Here is a 16,416-nt window from a genome sequence, read left to right as displayed (position 1 = left end):
GTTCCCTTTGCCGTTAAAGTAAAATGCTTCATGGTTGATCATTTTTTTATCAGGTGCAAATATACGGTGAAATTAGGGCTGATCAAATTCAATCAGGTTTAGTAAGTAGAGTTATAATAGATGAACAATAGAATGGAACACACCATAAGCATCTATAGACAGCTTTATGCAATATTTAATTTAATTATAGATAAATGATAATCAATGTTGAATAAGATAAACCTCATCCTTTGATGAACCTTGTTGAGTGACCCCAGCCATGTTCTATCCTCTTTGTTGCGGCTTGTCTTACCTGTACTAATAGAATTCCAACTTGCCAACTCAAGGTTAAATACTATGTCAATGAAATTATACCTGCTAAAAGAATACATAGAAACTGACATTGTACCAATGAATAAGTAGTATTATACTTCGTAGAATTTAACTCCAAAATCAGATCAATCACCCAATGTAAGTCATAAAATAACAATTATATTTTTACATACCACCATAGCTTAATGTAAAATTTCAACAAACTTCTATATTAACCCAAAAAAAAAATTAAAAAAAAAAAAAATTGTAGTATTCTGTATTGTATACATACTGACATACTGTACTGATTTCACAAATTACAGAAATTTTTGTTGACATACCTGCAAAATCTTGTATAATTAAGTAAAGCTTGCCAACTTATTGATCATACTTCGTATATATTAACAGAGTAATCCCTGCATTTGTGAGTATAATTATCCCACAGCAAATCAATATTGAGTAGTACTGGAAGACTGAAGGTGCTCCTTCACAATCTCTTGAATTTTCCTCTTCATTATCTTATCCTTGACCCCGTCTAGCATATTTCCGTAGAACATTTCTAAACGCCTTAGCTCTTTACCATCTGCTGCCTCCAACATACCTTGCCATGCTTTTCCAACATCAAAAGAATCAGACTCGATCAATGAGGCTGGAATATCACTCTCTTCAAAAGGCTTCCCAAAGAGTGAGCCATGAAGAACGCTTACATAACGTTCCATCACCGAAAGTTTTGATTGCAAGAGTTTCATCTCTTCCATTGCTGAAGACAACTTTTCATCAACTTCTGTCTTTTCACCTCCTTCTTTAGGCTTCTTTGACTCTATGTTCAAACCGTCGCTGAAATCTTCTGATAGCGGGGGCCACAAAACCATTGTCGGAGAGTAAGAATCACTAACCTTACCATCACCGAGAACTCCACTCCTTCCTCGTCCCCAAGACCAGAGCTTGTAACCATCATCTGCGACTAGGACAGTGTGTGCTGCCCCACATGCAACTTCTACAGGGTCAGGAAAATTGCTCCCATTGCATGAGAATTGCAGCGGCAAGATTGCATCTCCATGATCCACACCCGAAAAGCTCACATCAGGGCAAAGCCCTAGACCCTTTTCCATCCCCCATGACCACACTTCCCCAGCAGATGAAACTACACTTGTATGAAGCAATCCACAGTCTACGGAAACAAAATAAGCATTTTCTGGCAATTCTCTAGCGGGTTCAGGGAGTGAGGAACTCTGGGTTGTACCTATTACAAATAAACAAATACAGAAGATAGATACATTAATTTAATATGCTTATGAGCTGTAAATAAAGACACACAACTAAAAACAATTTTTAGATTAATAATCCCTACAAATTAAGTAATCAACAATACCATGTCCAAGCTGACCGTTTTCTCCAAGGCCAAATGTCCAACAGACACTAGCTAATGTATCACTCGGTTGCTTCTTGAAAGTAAGTACAACAGTGTGAAAAGATCCACAAGCCACATCATAAGCTCTCCAAGCAGATCCCTCGCTGAACTGTGCAACAGCCTGGGGATGTGATCTGCTCTCTGTATCTCCCAAACCTAGTTGACCATGATTATTGTTACCCCAAGTGTAACACACAAGATCATCACCAACATGTTTTTCACCAGCACTGACTAGTGCAACAACATGCTCATTTCCACATGCCACCTTAACAACTGTGTGACCGTAAAAATCGAACATTGGAATTGGGTTTGGAACACTAATAAGTGTGAATGTATTGTCATCAGGACTGCTTTGCTGTGGGATGTTGCCCCACATCCAGAGTGCCCCAAGGTTATCAATTGCAAATGACATCATTCCACCTGCTTTGATTGCACAAACCTGTAATCATAAACAAGGGAAAAATGTATATCATAACTCCATTGTTCATCACCTTGTCAAAAATGAATTAGAGTTTCACTCTTACAGTCTTACCTTCAGTGGATTTTTACTCTTTCCTTCTGAGTCATCACCAAGAGATCGGGGAGAATTCAACTGAGCTAACGTACCTAATTGACAGGGAACTGACACATTTTCTCCTTCAAATCCAAGTTGGCTATCTAGCAAATGTAAAAAATTTGAAACCCCCCAAATAAGGAATTTCAGTTAAATAGCAGCTTATAGAAAGAGCTTTTAAAATAAGTGATTGAGGTGAGAAATATACAGGTATTGTAGCCCCAGCACCAAACTGATCCATCATCTGCAATCAATAAAGAGTGAGGATTAAAAATAGAGTATCTTCTTGAATGGCAACCCAAAACAGCATCATAAATTGGCATTCAAAACCAAAGTATAACTTTGGATTTAAAATCCAGATAGGTTAAATTCAATTAACTATGCAAAAATCATATATCCGGAGAAAAAATACAACCAACAAAAGAGCAGCGGTGTCTAGCATGAATGCATGATAGGTTACAACTAACTAGATCACATAAGGTTTACTTAACTTCCTTCTAATAATCAATTTAGAAAATAACAAGGAAAGATATGGCCTTGCAGACCTGCAGGAGTTCAGGACACCCAGGTCCTTACATTTAAAATATTCAAAGCAAAAACTGATCCCTCTTCTACAACATTAGCAATTTAGCGACAATGCTTCCATTCCTTTAAGCAAGCAACTATCAAGAGAGCAAACCGGCTTGACCACAGAATTAGATCCCACAGTATAGCCATAATGTTATAGCTTTAGTCTTGTCATAGTCTTGTTGGTCTTTTTTCATAGTCTAGTCTTACAAGTCAATTTCTTTGCCTTTTCTAGGTTCCACACTACATAGATCATGAAACAACTTTTACTCCCTCTCCTAGCACAAGAAACAACAAGAAATTCTTCAATATTACTAAATTTAGAAGGACTGAAAGACTACAGTTATCAATATAGGTGTTGGAAATACTTTACAATATTCTCTCAATGATAGAAATTCCTATACAAAACAATATAGTACAATAAAATAAATTTACCAATCATATACCAACTTCATAGTTCAAAACCCAAATTAACAAATATGCTTTTCTTTTCTTTTCTAGGGTAGGGTACATAGTGGGTGTGTATATAAATTATAAAGGCACTACAACCGAATTTCAAACCAAAACCATAAACCTGCAATCAAAGACTTTACCAATTAAGCTAGCCGAACTCGAGTTCACAATCAACCTATACACTCAACACACAGAAAAGTTCTGAACTAAGAATTTCACTTCTTGAGTAAGCAACAAATTAAAGCACTTAAAAGGGGTGTTACATAGTAGTATTACCAGCAAGAGCAAGACTATGATAAGCACCAGCAGCAACCCCAACAAATTTGGGACACTTCTCATCTTGCAAATCATCACCATTATCCCATTTAATTGGCACTGGATGATTCTCATCCGATTGAGAACCATTCCCAAGTCGCCCAAATGTGCCTCTTCCCCATGAATATACCTTCCCATCTCCTGCCCCAATTCATTTGGGTCACCATTTTCATAGCATATATTATACACATTAGTTTCAATCATATTATAAAGTAAAATTGTATTGAAAGGTATATGGCAACTGGGGTTACCGGAAAGTGCGAGAGTATGAGCTTCGCCGGCGGCGACGGCGACGATCTTGTGTGCTGGGTTGCGGGGTGGTAATCCTGGACTTTCTGTGACATCTGCCATTTTCTATTTCTTATTCTTGAGTTTTGATTTCTAAGGTGAATGTACAGTGCTGCACAACACAGCGTAAGAAGAGATTAAATTACTTAGTTTGGCTAGTTGGCTTATTGACTATTGAGTTGGAATGTTGGAGTAGTAGATCAATTTTATAAGAGGGGTGATATAGTATGTTTTCTCTAGCTATGTCACCGCCACCGTTGTGTGCCACGAGTACTCCGTTAAAAGTAGGTTGTATGAAAACGGATATAAATACGGAATCGATATATTTCGTAGCATATAAAGGTGGAAAGAGGACCTGAGTCTAGGGGTGAGCATGGGACGGGTACCCATATCTTTGGTACTAACGGTTCGGGTACCGTTAATCAAAATCACTAAAAGTGATACCCATCCTGAACCGATAAGTTCGGGTACCCGGATTTTCGGATCGGTTATCGAGTACTACCCAATAAGATATCCAATAATGATAATTAAACTTAATTATGTAGTAATTATGATACAATTTACAACTAATTAAAAACAATACCATATGATCTTGACCAAATTATTAATAATATTACTAATCATTGATATTATAAAGTGATTATGAAGTAAAGTAAAAGTTTAGATGTTTTCAAAAAAAAAAAAAAGTAAAGTAAAAGTTTAGATTTATATTCATAGATTTAACTAGGGAAAAAAAAAGCAAAAAAAATGCTTATCGGATCGGATCGGATCGGATCGGGTAACCGTTAATTTTAAAATGATACCCATAACCATACCCGATAACAAATTATCGGAACGGGTACCCAAACCGTTATGGTTATCGGATCGGGTACCCTAATTTTTGAAACGGTTACGGATCGGTTTTTCGGGTAGTTTTGCTCAGCCCTACCTGAGTCTCTAAACACTAGACCAACGAGGCTCTTGAGTCTCGAGTAAATATGAAAATGAGATGACGACATACCTCCTTCATTCTGATGTTGTTTGGTTTACTTAAAAATGGGAATTGGGAGTTCTTAGGAATTACAAAATGAGAAGTTGTTTGGTTGAATAAAATTTGGTGAAATGAATGAAGTAGAACTAAAATATAGGAATTTACTGACCTAATCCCCCCTAGGTAAGTTGAAATTCCTATATGAGTTTACTTCCCTCATTACTAACCAAACAACCCTAAATTATTACACATCTTTATTATGTTTTCCAAAGTTTAATATCCCATATTAACGATAAGTATGAAGTAAAAATTAGAAAAAGTTGGTATTTTACAAACACAAATTGAGAGGAATCAAACAACATCTACAATAAGTGACTTGGTATTTTACAAACACAAATTGAGAGGAATCAAACAACATCTACAATAAGTGACTTGGTTTTTACTAGTATCGTTTATTAATTACATAAATAAAAGATAGAGTCAAATTAAAGTAAAGTTTGTAAATAATGTTAAAAGTCAAAATATATCAACTAATTTGGAACGAAGAATTGGAGTGCATACATATATGGAAAAACACATATAATGATATTTACATGTATTTAAAAACACAATTTTGTCAATTGTGTGTATTTTTTATGAGTATTAATTATACTGTTATACACTTGTACTAATCCAAGTAGCTTAAGTAAACTCCTTAAAAAAATGTACTCGTATTTAATATTTCAACATTGAAGTTGTGATATCAAACCCTATTAGAAGCAATTTAGGGTGTAAGAAAATTAACAATAGCTATTGGTACACAAATTAAGACAATTTTAGAGAGGGAGTTTGAAATCAAATTACATGCCATTACTATAGGATTAACTTTTAAAGGAAAATAATTTATATTTACCTCATACTTTGTTTAAAACTTTGTACTTCGTGTAGCCTATGAGTGAAAGAAGAAAAAAAAAAAGGGAAAGTTCATGAAATAATAATGGTCTGTTAATCATAACTAATCATTATTTAATTGACATTAGTACTATACATCTAATCTATAGATACAATCTGGCTAGGTGTGCAGTTGCTAATGGCTTACAATGGTAACGTGATTGAATTGCAATGCTGCTAGATAACAAATTATTCCAAATTTAAGGTCCTGGTAAAAGGAACATTATTATAAAGTGATGCATGAAAATGACTTAAAGTTTAATAATGGTTGTTAATGGATATATCTTAATACCTGGATTGTTATCGATATAAAAAACATTTGTGTAACGTAAACCATATAGACTGAATAGACGTACGTAACTCACATAGGACATTTCTACAAATGTCACTATCAATATTTAAATTCTGTTAATCACAGTTAATAAACTTTTATTTGTTGGTCAAAGAACGTACGGAATAACTTTTTTATTTTAAATTCTAATCTTTTAATTGTAATGAATTATTAACAATGATTTCTGTGAGATAAATACTTATTACACCTACCGCTTTAAAAGTTTTTTTCTGCATTGTTTTGGTAGATAATTACTATTTAATTTACGAACTTTTAGATACACATGGAGTATAATACAAGTAGTTAACTTTATAAGAGTATAGAGATAAGGAAATTTCTATAATAAGTTAGCTTATTTTGACTAATTTGCTTGGCAAAGTACTTGATGAACACAATCAAATGAAAAAAATTAAGAAATTAAGTTATTTTTAACAAGTAATTTTAGACTTGTAGCTGCAAGGCCTACAACCTACAAATGGTATACAAGTAGATTGAGAAATGATATACTGTACAATAATTTTGAAAAAATAATTAGAGCATCTCCAATGGTAAGCTACAATACCTTGTAGCTTACCTTGCCACATCATAATATCAAGCAACAATGAATTTAGGCTACAAGTTGCACCAACAGTAAGCTACATTGGTTTGTAGCTTGTATAAGCCTTTTTTTTCTAACATAATTTATTTTATAATATTAAATTATTATATAATTTATTAAATATTATAATACGTATATTTTTTTTTTCACATATTAGATAGGAAAGCAATACAATATTAATTTAATACAAGGTTTTAATCTAGTTTATATAAATCATGTTATATAACAGACCTAATGTATATATTTTTTTTTAATAAATACGTTAAGCTATTTAACTTCCCTTTATTTTAATATGATTTATTTATTTTTTAAAAATATGGTAGTTGAACTAAATATATATAGAAGATATATAGGAAGTATATATGTGTAATATTAATATTAAAATCAATGTATGATATATATGAATCTTGCTATGAAGACATTATGTTAAAATTAAAAATAAAAAAAAAATTAATAAAAAAATAAGATAAGAATTGGATAAAATATAAAGTGTTGGGAACATGGAGTATAGATCAATCTGCTGCATATATATGTAGTATATCGCACTCAAGTTTTTTTTTTTTAATTTATTTTAAGTCAATATTTCCAAAATTAAATTAATTTTTATAGAAAAAAAAAATTGAAAAAAAATTTCAAGCTACACTGCTTGTTTGAGCAGGACTTGCTTGAAAGCAGCTTGCTTTCTTTCTTCTCCAATGGTAGAGCTACAAATATGTAATTCTTAAATATTGCAAGCAAATCCTAAAACTAACCATTGGAGATGCTCTTAGCCAACTTTATTATTATTTTTATTTATTTTTTTGAAAGGAAATTAGCCAGAAGGGGTGTTATAATGAGAATTAGATACATTTTTCCATTATTTCCATGTTTATCAAGAAGAGAAATATGGATTTACCCCTTAAGTTAATTTCCATTTTTTTTTTTTTTTTTTTTAGGGAAGTTAAGTCCCATTTTGTTCATATAGTGCTATGGATTTGGACTTTAAAAAGCAACTTAGAGAGAGATGGAATTAAAACTTAGCTTGATTTCTAATACTCTGTATTAATGCCCTGTTTAGTTCACCTGATTTTAGCTGATCTGGTCTGGTCTGGTCTGATCTTATCTTATCTTATCTTATCTGAACTTATATTTTCTGATCTGATCTGATCTGAACTTATTTTTTCTGATCTGATCTGAACTGAACTTATTTTTTCTGATCTGATCTGATCTTTTCTGATCTGATCTGAACTTATTTTTTCTGATCTGATCTGAACTGAACTTATTTTTTCTGATCTGATCTGATCTTTTCTGATCTGATCTGAACTTATTTGTTCTGATCTGATCTGAACTGAACTTATTTTTTCTGATCTGATCTGAACTTATTTTTTCTGATCTTATCTGAACTGAACTTATTTTAATTATTTCAATATTCTACTTTTATTTTAATCAATATTAATGTTTTTTTAAAAACAGAGTAATGTTTTATTACTATTATTAATAACTAGTATCATGCTCCGTGCGATGTCCGGGTTGTTTATTAAATTTTAAGATAAATTTTTATTCTATATATATCAAATTTTAAAATATATCATTGATATAAAATTAGTTAGGAATTGATGTGCTTTTGTGACGATTAGTGGACATGTAATGCCTAATAATATTAGTGGAAATGTTCGATTTAATACATAAAAAATAAATTAAAAATTAGCAAAAAATAAATTAAATTAAATAAATGTTCAAATCCCGTTGGGTTGATTCGAACCCAAAACTTTAGGCAAGGGTTGAACAGTTTTGACTCGTAACCTGAAGTGACTCAATCCGAGATTACTCATGACCCGATCCTAATTGACAGGTATACATAGTTATAAAATTCTATTAGATTGTGAACTATATTATTTTAACCGGTTAGTATATATTACGAAGTATAAATGTATGTTTTACTCCTTGAAGTACTTCTTTCGCTCCAAAAAATATTATGATATAAAAAAAGTAAATTTGTATGATAAATTTTTAGAATTATAATCTAATAATTTTTTTGAATAAAATATAATTCAATTTGTACATCTAAAAAATTGGTATTTATCGAAAATAAAACTTTTAACTAACTATTTTATCCTAAAATTCTATCCAAATAGAATTCTAAAGTGTCGCTGTCTTGTGGTCTGACTAAAAGTTTAGCTTTATATATTAGTATATGATTTATTATTATTATTATTGTTAGGAAAATTATTATTATTATTATTATAAAATATTTTAGAACCCTTACAAATATTTTAAAAGAAACCTAAAAGTATTAATATTATCAGATAGTACAAGGTAATATACTTGTAATATTTGATAATTTTATTATTTACAATATCCAACATCATAAATGAATTTGTTTATAAGAAAGTATTAAAATGGGATCCTAAAAAACCTAAATTGAAGATTAAATTTGTCATAGCTTTTTGTTATATAGAAAAAAGAGATTTGACTTTTTTTTGTTATAGGGAATTTTACAAATTTTTTGGTAATGTAAAATTGTTGACTAAATTGAATTGAAAATTATCATTTCATATTTCAATATTCCGAACAACTATGGGTAACACCTCTATTTTCCTAAATAAAACAACATCTTAGTGTCATAATTTTCACACTCTAAATCAATCTCCTAAAATATTTTTCTATTCATCTGTTCAATAGGTTGTTTGTCTTTTATCTCTATCATAGGTAAGTACTTCAACACTCTATGTCATTAATTTTATCATTTGTCCATTATTTTTTTTTATAATGTAGGAAAATATACATTTATTTGATTTCATGAATTTTACATTTGACCTAATGCAACTAATATCGATGAAAATGTAACTGTTGATGGGCATCAAATATTCACACAATATTATTCTTAGTTTCCTCCCTCTAATAGTCTAATGTTTAATCAAATTGACAAATTAAACATTCAATATAAATTAACTATAATGATAATGCAAGCAAAATACAAGTAATGATCCGGGACTCAAAGCCAAAAACTAGTTTAATGATAAAGTGATAAATCATAATAAAGTATTAAAGATTTTTTTACGAGGAAGTCCAATTGTATTTAATTCTAGCCTAGCCTATTCATAATTTCTAAATTCCCAGCTGCGTGCATAAGGATGAAAAACCTGGTTTGAACAGGACTAGCCCGGCTTATTATCATTAGTTTTTCCTCTTTTAATCAACAACAAAAATTGTATTGTATGAACATGTTAAATTTAAATATTATGGTACCTCTAGTATCCATTAGTTGATTTCATCAATAACACATCAGTTCATTGATAAGGAAAATTACACTGAACCGATCACCTGAAAATTTTTAGGCCTCTGACTAATTTGAGCTGTGTGATGATCAAGAGATGGAAGGAAATTTTGTACGTACAGTTAAAGAGTTTTTTTTTTTTTTTTGGTTGGTAAGGAGAAGGGTCCTACCGGGTTGAAATCTCTCACAGGTCCTCTTAACCCCCGGGTTAGTGGGCTAGACACTTTGGAAGTGAGGGGGAAGGGTGCGGGAATCCTCACCCCCAAAGCGTCTCTAGTTGGGTTTGTGAGTTATAAACTTGAATACTAGACCAAGCTATGCTTGGTACACAATGAAAGAGTTGAATACAAACATATGTTACCACCCCTGTAGAATATATCAACTGCAGAATATATAAGATTAATTACCACATTTGCATAGTTGATCCAAAATAATGCATATTACAACTCATTGTAGATTAGTACTTAAATAGAGAGGCACAGAACATAGCACCAAAAGTTAAATATACAGAATTACACGCATAGAAGCCACTAGCTTTGCCAACCACAAATTCATACAATATGAACTTTGGTTGTCAACAAAAGGATTACTATTAGTAGTTATAACATCACATTTTCATCAACCCACATCTCAGAACCATAGCCAGCTTTGTTTGTGACCTTGACACGCACCCTTCTATATTGTTTCGATTACCAGCAAATTAAATTATGGGATAGAATTTGGGGAGACAAGACTCTCCACATAATCGATAACCTTGTAAACCTCTACACTGGGACATTGAGTAACGACATGTGAAGGTGGATCATCATCTGGGTCAATGAGCGCGAGCCCATTCACTTGAATGCATAGATAACCATTGTATGTGAACCCTACAAATTGGATGCGATTTCTGGGTATATACTTCCTCAGGTCAATTCGATACAGCTTTTTCCAAGAATCCCAATTATCATACTCCTCCAGGGTCCAAAGCTCAAACATCTGTTCCTCAAAGCGATTTAAAAACATAGCACATAGGCGGTGATATTTTCCAATGACACCAAGCAAAAGCTTATCATGTTTTGGTACTTGATCAGGTTTAATTGAGAAGGGAACCTTCTTAAAGGTCTCTGCTGCTAAATCAAATATAACTATCCATTCGCGACATACAAGATAGTGCAATGCGTCTTTAAAGAAAACAGAATGAGCATCCGAGATTAACCCCAAATCCTCATCATCAGAGACATGTATTCTTCTCCATCTACCAGCCCTTAAAGAGTATAAATAGATGCCCTTTTCATAGGGATAGGGCCTATACTCCGAATACACTAAGAAGATTTTGTAGTCATCAGAGGAGGGAACACGACCAAACCAACTTGAGTCTATATGAACAAAAAATGACTCCCTTAGGCAATGAGATCTCCCTTGCTTTAGTGGTGCAAGGATTCCAAAGATGCAATGAATCTTGACCGCGTCTACCCCTCTCCATCTCTTTCATATAAACACATATTAGGCCATCATTTGACCCGACAATGAAACAATAATAATAACTGGATACAAAGCTATCGAGGAATCGATTGTTCAACATGTCTGAGGTTACACCCTCAGTAATATTGTTCGGATCAGAAAACTTCAGGGTGGAAAGGGTATTGAATTTTTGAACAATGAGGGTCAGGGGTTGATTAATACTGTTCGAATAATCGAGATGTGATCTTGCAAATTCAGGGTCTGAGATGAGGGTAAGCCATGATTTGCATACTAGTTTGCATTGTCCTAATGATTTTACAGGCAGTCGATACAGAATATCAAGTATTAATTCTTCATTTAGCCCCAAAAAAGGGTCATCTTCATATTTGAATCGGCTCATATTAGATTAGTCTTTCGAGTTTTCACTGCAAAAAAATTCTGATGTTACTACATTATAAACACAATTTCAACTAATATAACCATTAACATCAACTTGCAACTATTAAGAATTAAGAACATTATCAACATACTAATAAATTCTTTAACAAGCTCATAACTCTTAATTACTACAAATTCCCACAACATATTCATAAAACAAAACAACTGTATGAATGTGTTCTTTTCAGCTTATTAAACCATGCAAGTACTTTATTAGACTTGATTGGAAGTTATGTGCCCTAATTAGGAATTTTTGGTGCTAATGTGAACAAGACTTTATAAGATCCGAGTAATCTAGTTAAGATCCACTTACTTAAAACTACTAAATTTGGTTGAACTTAACCAATACCAATTGAACTAACTCACAAACACACATCCTATAAAAGGGTACATTATCTAAAATTGAAAAAAAATAGTTCAAAACAAGTAAATAACACAATGTGATGAAATTATATAAAGTTATAATTTTTAAAAAAACATAAATTAAAAAAATTGAAGAGAATTACAACTAGAGAGGAAATCAACATAAATAAACAAAGCAAAAAGGGAAATTATATTGGAAAGATTATACCTTTAGAGGAGATGAGCAAGTGTGATGGAATTGATGGAATTGATGGAAATTATATTGGAAAGAAATTGATGGTGATTTTAGGAATGTTTTGCTTCTCATGGAAGATAACAAGTCCTTTTTTTACGGAGTAGGAGTAGTTTTTTTACTGTGTGAATTGATTGATTTAACTATTGAAGTCTTGTTTCAATAGTTGTGGGTTACAGTACTATTTCGGACTTATGACTTGGGGAACGGCACAAAGACAGACGGCCAATAACGTAGTTAAGGCTAAAGTAACTGACTTACTATAACGTCCCTAATTTGATCAGAAGTCGAGTATTCGAGTATTTTACTTCTTAAAGGTGAGTTGTAAAAGAATTTTTTCAGATCGGTTCGGTTCAGGTCAGTCAATCAGAACAGACCATTGGTAAACCAATAATGTTTATTTAGATGATTAATGAGGGCGCCCTCTTTTTACTCTCTCCGTGTTTATAAAATTTTAGGCATTTTAATTGAGATACATATATAGAATTAGGGGTGCTAATCGAATGAGTCGATCACGAGCAGAGGGTTGCTCAGCTCGCACTTGTTAAGTTTCGAGTTGACCTAAGTCGATCAAAGATTTACTACGTAGGTTTCTTGAATTTCAAACATTTGTTGATTATATATATTTATTCTCTTTTATGAATTTTACCTACTTAAGAGTATTAGTTTATGCTTCAAATATAATAAGTGTCAAGGTAAAAGTGTTTGAAAAAAAAGGGGGACAATCAAGGTAAAAATATTAAATTTCTTGTATAGTTATCAAGTTCTGGGATGATTCGAGCAAACACAAACCAACTGGAGACAAGTTTAGCACCCCCTATATAATGTATCTCAATCCAAAGTGTCAGGTTGTTAATTCTTTCTCTTGTTTAATACTTCTATCAATTGTAGTTTGATCAAGTATGAAACAAGGGTTTTGTAAACCAAAAATTTAAAAGTTCGTTTGACATCGTTGTGATTTTTTTTTTTTTGGTTTTTTGTTTTTTAAAAGTATATTATATATGTCACGTATTGAATCAAAAAAATTTAGACTTATTAAAATCATGATAATTTTGAAAACTGACAAAAAAAAAATGGAAACACTTTTTTCTTGCTTTATGTTTTTGGTTTTTAGATTTCAAAAAAACAGAAAACTGAAAACCAAAAAATGCCAAACAAGCCCTTAATAAACTAAAGGTTTCACAAACCACCAAATATTGGAGAAGCTTTTGTAACATATATTGGCTTTGAACTTCTCTAATATACTAATTGTTCCGTATTAAAGATCCCAAACAAGCAATACTTAATCCATGATGAACACAACCACTCATTGATGATTAGTACGTTAGTTATAGAACATAATAGAAACAACATAATTAAATGCATAATAGTAGAAATCATCCAAGCCAATGCAAAATACATCACCACAATCCAACCAAAAATTAACCTCATGTCGAAAAAAAAAAGAAAAATCCAACCAAAATGAACTTCTGATTGTCAACAAAAGGATTATTACTAGTAGTAATAACATCACAGTTTCAATTCTTCATCATCAACCCACATCCCAAAACCTAATACCCCTAGCCAGCTTGAATTGATCGCGTCCTTGACATGGTCCCTTGTAATGCCCTTATGGTTCGACTGCCACCAAAATTAACTTACGAAATAGAATCAGGAGACACAAGGCTCTCCACATAATCCATCACCTTGTAGACCTTTTCAAAAGAGGGATTTCGAGCTACGACATGTGAAGGAGGATCATCATCTGTATCAACCAGCACAAGTCCATTTGCTTGTTGAATGCAAAGATTACCACTGTAAGTGAACCCCAAAAATTTCATGCAGTTTATGACAATATTTTCCTTCAATTCAATTCGATACATCTTTTCCCAAGAATCCCAATCATCATACTCCTCCAAGGTCCACAGCTCGACCATCCATTCCTCAGAGTGATGTACAAACATAGCACATAGACAATCATATTCTCCAATCACACCAAGCGATAGCTGATGATAGTTTGGTAATTTATCAGCCTCATCAATTGAGAAGGGCACCTTCTTAAAGGTTTCTGAAACCAAATCAAATATAACAATCCATTTGCGACGTACAAGGTAATGCAACGCCTCATCCAAGTATACAGAGTCAACTTCAGAAATGCGCTCATAATCTTCATCAGAAACATATAAACTTTTCCATCTATCAAACCTTAACGAGTACAGATACATACACGTTCCATGAGATTGCTTATGCATCGTATAGACTAAGAAAATCTTATAGTCATCATCACAAGAAGGAACACATCCGAACCAACTAGACTCTATATGAACATAAAACGAACCCCTTTCAACAGGCAATGAGATTTCCAACTCCTCAGTGGTGCAAGGATTCCAAAGAGACATTGAATCATCACGACGTCTCTTCTTACCCATCTCCTTCACATAGACACAAATAAGACCATCACAAGACCCGACTATAAAACAGTACCTAGGGTCAAAAACATCATCCTCGAGGAGCCGGTGCCTCAACGGGGCTAAGGTTTACACCCCTACTAATATCCGTCGAATCACGAAACTTTAGTTGAGACAAGATATTATTCTTTTGCAAAATTAGTGTCAAAGGTTGATTATTACTCTTGGAAAATTCAACATGTGATATGGCAAATTCAGGGTCTGAGATTAAGGTATTCCATGATTTGCAGACTAATTTGCATTTTCCTAACGATTTTACGGGCAATCGACACAGAATTTCAATGATCAATTTCTCAGATAACCTCAAAAAAGGGCACTCTTCATTTTTAGAGCGTTTCATATTAGATTGATTAAAGAATCTGCAGAATAAAATTGAAATTACTACATCAAAAACAACACAAAACAAAAACAATTTAATACAAGTTCCTATTATAACTTACCACAACAAATTCGAAAAGGGTATATAATTTGACATTGAAAATATATAGAAAGATGACAAAGCAATTATATGAACAGACTAAGGAATGAAAGAAAACCCTAATACAGTTATACATTGAGAATATAATAAACAAAAAGGCAAATTAAGAAGTTCATTAGAGTAAAACACAAAAAGTATTTAGAAAGATTATACCTTTAACTACGAATGTGTGATGGAAATTGGAAAGGGAAGACGTAAAGTTGAAAGAAAGTGAACTGATGAAGAAGACAATAAAAAGCTTCTCATGGAAGCCAACTATATTTTTGGTAATTTTGAATTATTTTGAATCTTTTGATGCATTTGGTTGTAAAAACCTCTCGTAATTTTCCTTAAAAAAAACCCCTCGGAATTTTCCAAAAAAAATTAAAAAAACCTCTCTAATTCTTGTTGGGTTGGACCGTTGGGCTGAGAAACATGGCTTGGATTTGTTTTCCGTTTCATAATAATTATAACACTTGTAAAATTTTCTTCGATTAATCTTTAAGTATATTTAAATTATATTATGTTGCGATTATTATGAAATTGAAAGAGTATACATAGGGGTACAAGGGTATTTTCATATACTCCGTATTAAAATGTAAGCAGTATTGTAATTTGTTAGAAATGAGAACGTTAGCTGCTTTAATAATATGCTACTTTAAGGTCCTGTTCTCATCAGATTATTTTCAGTTCAGTTCAGCTTCTAATTTCCTTCTCTCATAAAATACGGTATATTCATTTCAGTTTAGTTCAGTTCAGCTCTAATAAGTTCAATTCAGTTCAGTTCAGCTCATTTCACTCAATGAGAACATATTCTAAAGTTTTAAATAGTTCTACTCACTTCTTCAATTACAAAGCTTAATTTCAACTTTTCGGCATTCATTGACGTTCACTTTTCCAATTACCTTATATAAATAATTATTTCTACTCCCTACGTACTATTCACCACGGTCATTGTTAATGAGATTAGATAATAATGTCGTATACCTCTTTCACATCGTTATCTATGATTCATGCTTTTACAATAACATACATTGATATGTTGTACTAGTAGTAGTTTGAGAAAGTACTTA

At 32.3% G+C, this 16,416-nt stretch overlaps 3 protein-coding genes across 3 annotated transcripts; all 3 read right to left on the bottom strand.

Moving 5' to 3' along the window:
* Window positions 1-432: 432 nt before the first annotated feature.
* LOC145556414 (ultraviolet-B receptor UVR8-like) lies at window positions 433-4,133 on the bottom strand. Its single transcript, XM_081618070.1, has 6 exons — window positions 3,842-4,133; window positions 3,552-3,731; window positions 2,464-2,499; window positions 2,235-2,359; window positions 1,664-2,141; window positions 433-1,534 (listed from the first exon to the last, which is right to left on the bottom strand). Exons 1-6 carry the CDS (start codon window positions 3,939-3,941, stop codon window positions 741-743), a joined length of 1,713 nt encoding a protein of 570 aa, XP_081474196.1. The 5' UTR covers window positions 3,942-4,133; the 3' UTR covers window positions 433-740.
* A 6,535-nt stretch (window positions 4,134-10,668) lies between these two features.
* LOC145555424 (F-box protein At4g22390-like) lies at window positions 10,669-11,806 on the bottom strand. Its single transcript, XM_081617169.1, has 2 exons — window positions 11,491-11,806; window positions 10,669-11,321 (listed from the first exon to the last, which is right to left on the bottom strand). Exons 1-2 carry the CDS (start codon window positions 11,804-11,806, stop codon window positions 10,669-10,671), a joined length of 969 nt encoding a protein of 322 aa, XP_081473295.1.
* Window positions 11,807-14,076: 2,270 nt separating this feature from the next.
* Window positions 14,077-14,847, bottom strand: LOC145555423 (uncharacterized). The gene has a single exon (XM_081617168.1). It carries the CDS (start codon window positions 14,845-14,847, stop codon window positions 14,077-14,079), a length of 771 nt encoding a protein of 256 aa, XP_081473294.1.
* Window positions 14,848-16,416: the final 1,569 nt, after the last annotated feature.

This window comes from Chenopodium album, chromosome 8, assembly GCF_948465745.1.
Source record: "Chenopodium album chromosome 8, dcCheAlbu1.1, whole genome shotgun sequence".
Lineage (NCBI taxonomy): Eukaryota > Viridiplantae > Streptophyta > Magnoliopsida > Caryophyllales > Amaranthaceae > Chenopodium > Chenopodium album.
This window is presented reverse-complemented; position numbering and strand designations above follow the sequence as displayed.

Excerpts from the sequence above, each read along its gene's own strand:
- LOC145555424 (XM_081617169.1), bottom strand. The coding sequence starts at position 11,806 with ATGAGCCGATTCAAATATGAAGATGACCCTTTTTTGGGGCTAAATGAA. Across the intron at positions 11,322-11,490 it reads CCTCGATAGCTTTGTATCCA|ACTCAAGTTGGTTTGGTCGT; the intron begins GTTATTATTATT and ends TTGTTCATATAG.
- LOC145556414 (XM_081618070.1), bottom strand. The coding sequence starts at position 3,941 with ATGGCAGATGTCACAGAAAGTCCAGGATTACCACCCCGCAACCCAGCA. Across the intron at positions 3,732-3,841 it reads TCATACTCTCGCACTTTCCG|GAGATGGGAAGGTATATTCA; the intron begins GTAACCCCAGTT and ends GAATTGGGGCAG. Across the intron at positions 1,535-1,663 it reads AAACGGTCAGCTTGGACATG|GTACAACCCAGAGTTCCTCA; the intron begins GTATTGTTGATT and ends TATTTGTAATAG.
- LOC145555423 (XM_081617168.1), bottom strand. The coding sequence starts at position 14,847 with ATGGGTAAGAAGAGACGTCGTGATGATTCAATGTCTCTTTGGAATCCT.